This window comes from Sinocyclocheilus grahami, unplaced genomic scaffold (assembly GCF_001515645.1).
Source record: "Sinocyclocheilus grahami isolate Dianchi unplaced genomic scaffold, SAMN03320097.WGS_v1.1 scaffold3431.1, whole genome shotgun sequence".
NCBI lineage: Eukaryota > Metazoa > Chordata > Actinopteri > Cypriniformes > Cyprinidae > Sinocyclocheilus > Sinocyclocheilus grahami.
The window spans coordinates 8,706-15,847 of NW_015508558.1; the positions used below are offsets into that span (position 1 = coordinate 8,706).

At 47.0% G+C, this 7,142-nt stretch overlaps 1 protein-coding gene across 1 annotated transcript in view; it reads right to left on the reverse strand.

Annotated features, from left to right (window-relative positions):
• Positions 1 to 2,209: 2,209 nt before the first annotated feature.
• Positions 2,210 to 7,142, reverse strand: part of LOC107576284 (alpha-1A adrenergic receptor-like) — a 6,043-nt gene continuing 1,110 nt past the window's right edge. The window contains exons 2-4 of the mRNA XM_016262494.1: positions 5,176 to 5,334; positions 3,825 to 3,956; positions 2,210 to 2,404 (exon numbers count right to left, since the gene is read on the reverse strand). Of these exons, the coding sequence (XP_016117980.1) occupies positions 2,210 to 2,404; positions 3,825 to 3,956; positions 5,176 to 5,334 (486 nt within the window). The remainder of the gene's footprint in view (positions 2,405 to 3,824; positions 3,957 to 5,175; positions 5,335 to 7,142) is intronic.

The following is a 7,142-nucleotide window of genomic DNA, read 5'->3' on the forward strand; positions in this document are numbered from 1 at the left end:
TTTGTTAAATCAAATAAAAATTAGTGTGTCAGATTGGTCGAGACGCTACAGCGAGTATGCCGTCAAATTCCGCACTCTGGTGACTAGTGGATGGAATGAAGTGGCCTTACTTACCGCATTTCGTCAAGGGCTTAACGCCGACATTCGTCTACAATTAGTGATTTTTAATGATACAGTGGGCTTGGAAAACTTCATTCAGAAGACTATCTCCCAACATCTCCATGCCTGTAAAAATGCCATGCCACTCTCCTCACCGCCCACATCCGCCTCACCGCCTCCAGCACCTGAACCCATGCAAGTGGATTCGTACCATCTCACCCATGCGGAGCGAACACGGAGGATTACATCCGGGCTATGTCTATATTGTGGGAAGCATGGACATTTGATTCGCTCATGTCCTATCCGACCAGCACGACCCATGGTGAGTACTATTCAGCTCAGTCTTCAAATTGCTACATTGACTCGAATGAATGTATTATTAATGTCATCTCACCAATCCCTTTCAGCGCAAGCCCTTGTAGACTCTGGTTCTTTGGGTAACTTCATATCCCGCAACACACTCCAAAGACTTAAACTAAAACCGCTGAAGAATGCTCATGTTCTGAATATCCTCACCATCCAAGGAAAGCCGTTGGGTCGTGGTAAAATCCAATTATGCTCCCCCACCATCACACTCCGTATTGCGTGCCTTCATGAGGACCTCATCTCTTTTCTGGTGCTAGAGGATTCCACCGTGGAGATCATCCTGGGATGCCCCTGGTTATCCCAACACTCTCCCATAGTTAACTGGACCACCAACAAAGTTCTACAATGGAGTGAGTACTGTCTTTTGAACTGTATGGCCAAAATTCGTCCACTGCCACCTTGTCTCCTCCCTGTCTGTGCTACCTCCATAGAGAGCCCTAAACCCACCGAACCTCACAGCATTCCCTCAGAATACCGGGCGTTTCAGGATGTGTTCAGCAAGCGGGCCGCTTCTAAATTACCACCTCATCGGCCATGGTACTGTGCCATAGATTTGCTGCCTGGAGCTCAGCTCCCAAAGGGTAGAGTGTATCCATTGTCCATCCCAGAGCACGGAGCTATGGAGGACTACATTAAGGAGGCTCTCCAGCAAGGTTTCATCCATCCCTCCACATCACCGGCAGCATCCAGTTTCTTTTTCGTGGGCAAAAAGGACGGAGGCTTGCGGCCTTGTATTGATTACAGAACTTTCAACTCTCAAACTGTCAAATACCCATATCCCCTTCCACTAGTGCCGGCTGCCCTGGAGGAACTTCGTGGAGCTTGTATCTTCTCCAAGCTGGATCTGCGAAGTGCCTATAACCTCGTTCGTATCCACCATGGTGACGAGTGGAAGACCGCTTTCATAACGCCCACTATGGCGTATGGACACTATGAATAAGTTGTTATGCCATATGGATTATCCAACTCACCTTTTGTATTCTAAGGATTTATGAACGAGGTGTTCCGGGAGTTCCTTCATCGCTCTGTGATCGTTTACATCGACAACATTCTCATTTACTCCCGGAACCTGGCTGAACATCGCCATCACGTGGAGCAGGTCCTGCAACAGCTGAGAAAATACCACCCCTATCTCAAGCTGGAGAAGTGCGAGTTCCACCTTTCCACCACCAAGTTCCTCGGATATGTGATCAGCCTCCAGGTTATCCAGATGGATGACAAGAAGGTCCAAGCCATTCATAACTGGCCAAAGCCCAAAACCGTTAAAGAACGCCAACGCTTTCTGGGATTCTCAAAGTTCTACCGTCGTTTCATACACTACTTCAGTCATAACATCGCAGTTTTAACTTCAATGCTCCGAAACAAGCCCAAGTCTCTGTCCTGGACTCCCGATGCCCTCGAGAGTTTTGAAAGACTGAAGGAGGCCTTCTGTACCACTCCACTGAACGAGTACTACCCTCTGAGACTATTCTCCCTCCAGCCATCGTTGTGGGTCCCATCTAGTGGATGCTCGACGAAGAGATCCATCGAGCCACCCAATCAGAACCTGCTGCGCTGGGAGGTCCAGAAGGGAAAATCTATGTTCCATCCATTCTCCGCAATACCCTTCTGGACTCGCTGCACTCCTCTCCGGTAAAGGCGGACGTCTGGACATCCAGGCAGCCAGCAAACCCTCTCGCTTCTCGAAACCCGCTACTGGTGGCCCAATATGGCCAGAGAAGTCAAACGTTTTGTACAAGGATGCTCAGTCTGTGCCATCACCAAATCTCCCCGTCAGCTGCCACAAGGAAAACTGGTACCACTTCCCATACTTCACCGGCCCTGGTCCCACATCGGAGTCGACTTTGTCACAGATCTCGCCGAGTCCGAATCTTACACATGCATACTCGTAGTTGTCGACCGATTCTCTAAGGGATGCAAACTTCTCCCCCTCAGAAAACTACCTACTGCCATGGAAACAGCAATGCAGTTATTCAATCAAGTCTTTCGCAATTTCGGCATCCCTGAGGACATCGTCTCTGATCGTGGGCCCCAATTCATCTCCCGGGTCTGGCGGGCCTTCTTCCAACTCCTCGGAGTATCAGTAAGCCTCACCTCCGGATATCATCCACAATCAAATGGCCAGACTGAGCGAAAAATTCAGGAGATCGGGAGATATCTTCGTAGCTATTGTCACAACAACCAGAACCGCTGGAGCCTTTACCTTCCCTGGGCCGAGTACACACAAAACTCCCTCAGGCAGCAAACCACCGGCCTCACCCCTTTTCAGTGCGTACTCGGCTACCAACCTCCCCTGTTCCCTTGGATGGGAGAACCATCTGACGTTCCAGCGGTTGATCATTGGTTCAGAGAGAGCGAGAGTGTCTGAGACTCAGCGCATGTCCATCTACAGCAGGCGGTTCAGAGACACCAAGCCCAAGCAGACGTTCACTGCTGACCCACTCCACAATACCAACCTGGAGATAAGGTGTGGTTATCGATGCGGGATATTCGTCTCTGACTGCCTTGCTGCAAGCTGAGTCCCCAAGCTGAGTCCCCGCACAATCACCGGATTACTAATCAGCCGCACCTGTCACCACCTCATCAACACTAGCTCAAATACTCAGTCACTGCAGTTGCACTTTGTCTGGTCTTGAGTTCACTACGCTACTCCTTACCTGACTCACTCACCTGGACTCCTACCTGTCACCCACCTATTTTCGTTGAAGTCATCATCCATCAGATCTGAGAAAGACTCAAGAAGTAGTCACTACGTGAGCTATATTCCTTCAGTTTCTGGAACTCTTTTTATTTAACCCGTTTGCTCTGCATCTCTCCCCTCAGCACCTCTGTTTCAGTAAAGAACCCTTCTTACCCGTATATCTCCGTTTTGGTCTCCTTCTGTACTGTGACAGTGACATTGCTGCAGCCTGGAACTGAACTGCTGGTTTCGTCTGGTCAGAGGAGAACTGGCCTCAGACTGAGCCTGATTTCTCCCAAGGTTTTTTTCTCCATTCTGTCACCAATGGAGTTTCGGTTCCTTGCCGCTGTTGCCTCTGGCTTGCTTAGTTGGGGACTCTTAATTTCCTGCAATATCGTCGACTTGATAGCACAGACACTATTTAAACTGAACTGAGCTGTATGATGACATCACTGAATTCAATGATGAACCTCCTTTAACTGAAAATTTAGTATTTACTATTATCATTTTGGAGCACAGGAAGTGAACATAGAATAAAAGGAATATGGAAACTATAAAATAAAAGTCCGCAGAGTAACAAGCCCAGGAACGAACTCCATGGGCAAATCAAGAAGAACGAGTGCTGTAGCCCTTTCAGTGGGAGCTGCTCAGACCACTTGGCTGGGGGGGTGCCACTGACGTTGCCTGACTGGGGAGTGCTGAGGCCACCGAGCTGAAGAGTGCTAGAGAGCGAAGAGGCCACAGAGCTGGAGAGGCCACACGGGATGCCAGTGTCTTCCCCCTGAGACAGCTCCAGCTGAGATGGTGCAGGCTGATAGTGTAAATGGGGACCGAAGCTCTGCAGTCACTGGAGCTTGAGAAGCACAGCCCCCAACCCTAACCCACCCACCCACAAGGATCTAAGTGCAGGGATGTTTTAATGAAAAGACAAAGTAAACTAACAACAAAGAGCACAGTCAGAATGGCAACAAGACATTCAACAACTGACAAAGTAACAAGATAAACAATAAAAGCTATTTATGCATAGGCAAGCAACAGGTGAGAAAGGCAACACTGAAAATTTGAAATGGCTGGGAGTGATTGTGATGGAAACCTCTATGAGACAGTGGATCAGCAATCTGGTTATCATTCTGAAGAAGAATGGGATGGGTCTGCATATATTTCTATAAGCAAAGTGTGAGAGGGTGCAACAGGAGACCAGTTATTTGGGGTACCATCTGGACAATGGTAAACTACAACAGCAGGTGGACAAAATGGAAATTATCTGGTGAAATGTTTAACCTAGGACAAAAAAAGAGGTACAATCTTTTCTGGTTTAAAGGGCTAATACCGCCAATTCATCCAGACTTTTGAAACAAAAGCAACATCGACAACATTGATGAATTTGCTATACAGGACTGAGAAGAACAGGGTGGACAGAGGACTGTAAGATTACATTTAAGATGATATAGGAAAAGATGCGCTCCAGCTCAATGCAAATTAACGCCTCTGACAAAAGAACAGGAGTGGTACTTGGAAGGCAAAGGAGCCTAAAAGCCAGTGCTCTACCTCAGTAGGAAGCCCTTCTGAAGCCCTTTGTGTCATGTATATCATGTATTCGTCTGGCCAGAGGAGAACCGGCCCCCCGACTGAGCCTGGTTTCTCCCAAGGTTTTTTTTTCTCCATTCTGTCACCAATGGAGTTTCGGTTCCTTGCTGCTGTTGCCTCTGGCTTGCTTAGTTGGGGACTCTTAATTTCCTGCAATATCGTCGACTTGATAGCACAGACACTATTTAAACTGAACTGAGCTGTATGATGACATCACTGAATTCAATGATGAACCTCCTTTAACTGAAAATTTAGTATTTACTATTATCATTTTGGAGCACAGGAAGTGAACATAGAATAAAAGGAATATGGAAACTATAAAATAAAAGTCCGCAGAGTAACAAGCCCAGGAACGAACTCCATGGGCAAATCAAGAAGAACGAGTGCTGTAGCCCTTTCAGTGGGAGCTGCTCAGACCACTTGGCTGGGGGGGTGCCACTGACGTTGCCTGACTGGGGAGTGCTGAGGCCACCGAGCTGAAGAGTGCTAGAGAGCGAAGAGGCCACAGAGCTGGAGAGGCCACACGGGATGCCAGTGTCTTCCCCCTGAGACAGCTCCAGCTGAGATGGTGCAGGCTGATAGTGTAAATGGGGACCGAAGCTCTGCAGTCACTGGAGCTTGATGAAACTCACAATGCGGCTTTGGACGTGACTGTGAGCGCACAGAAAACCCTATCTGTGGTGTGCGAGTACCGAATGGCTAAAACAAAAAGACTTGCAAAGATGTGCAAATTATAAATTTTTGTGACGATGCAACAATGACTCGATTAGGCAAGACCCCTTGGTAGAAATTACTGCAGTAGAAGCAGTTGAGCAGCAGAAGAGGACAGCAGTCTGTAAGTGTTTTGTATCTTTTCTCATTAGATTTTAGCGTGGTTGTCATTGCTAGGACACATTGTTTTGTTTACTGTGTTTACCGTGGTAAACGCATGCTCAAGTCACGTTTGTTCTCGTGCATATCGCGTGGCTTTGCAGTTTCGGTTTCATAAGGAGTAAGGCTTGGCCAGCTGAATTAAATTACGTGGAATCAGGAACGTATATATTTGCTCAGTACACCGCGCCAGCGGTTGCGGCAGCCCTCGTGTGAAGCCCTCCTAGTGTGAAGACTGACGAGTGTAAAGACCATCGACTCTACCTGCGCGACTCCACCTAGCGAGGACACCGAAAAGACACCTGAGCATTGCTTTTTTTCCCTTTCTTTACTTGTTCTAGTCAATTGTACTCAATATGTGCATCCAAATCTCTACTATTACTACTAACACTCATAAACCACGCATTGTACGTTGCAGGCAGCTCTAGCCTAATAATCTGCATACTGTCCCTCTGTCCTCTACTACTTTACTCTCTATTCCAATTGGTCTCTGGAACTGACATTCTGCTGTAAACAAAGCAGACTTTCATTCATCTATTGCCACGCCCGATAGGGAGGGGTGGAGGGATGGCTCTACTTATTTCAAAAGAATGGAAATTTGATAGTCTACCATCTCTTACCTGCAACAGTTCATTTGAATCACACACAATTACTATTACCAACCCTGTTACAATCAATTTTGTAGTTATTTATCATCCCGCAGAGGATTATTTATAGCCGCAGAGAGGAAGTGACGCAAATAAACAAACTCTACTGACCTTAGTGTATATCAGTTACTCCTCTCCTCCTTCTTTGCAAGTGTCTTCACTGCTAAAACAACATAATACCACAACAAAATTAACAACTGTTCTGACTCTCGCATGCTTTTCAAAACATTTCTTCTCTTCTTTGTCCTCCTCCACCCACTCCTTCATCAACTCATACTGCCGATGACTTTGCAATATTCTTCATAAATAAAACAAGAACCATCAGCGACCAATTCTTCACACCACAACGCCACAAAAACTTCATAACCTTAAATACTCATTCACTCTCCTCCTCTCCACTCTCGGAGGCAGACATTTCTAAACTTATAAACTTATATCATCCTACTTCCTCCCAGCTTGATCCTATCCCCACTCACCTCCTTAAGGCCATTTCTTCTTCAGTTATACCCACACTCACTCACATTATCAACACCTCTCTTCACTCTGGTACATTTCCCACAGCATTCAAGCAGGCTTGGGTAACCCCACTCACTGCCTAAGAAACCCTCTCTAAATCCAGCACATTTAGAAAACTACAGACCGGTATCCATTCTTCCGTTCATTGCAAAGACACTTGAGCGAGTCTATGTTTCTTGCACAGAACAACTCCTGGACAGCAACCAATCTGGCTTCAAAAGCGGCCACTCAACTGAGACTGCACTGCTCTAGGTTACTGTAGACCTGAGACTGGCAAAAGCAGCTTCCAAATCCTCAGTATTCATCTTGCTGGATCTGTCTGCTGCTTTTGACACAGTTAACCACCAGATCCTCCTGTCCACCCTCATGAAGATGGG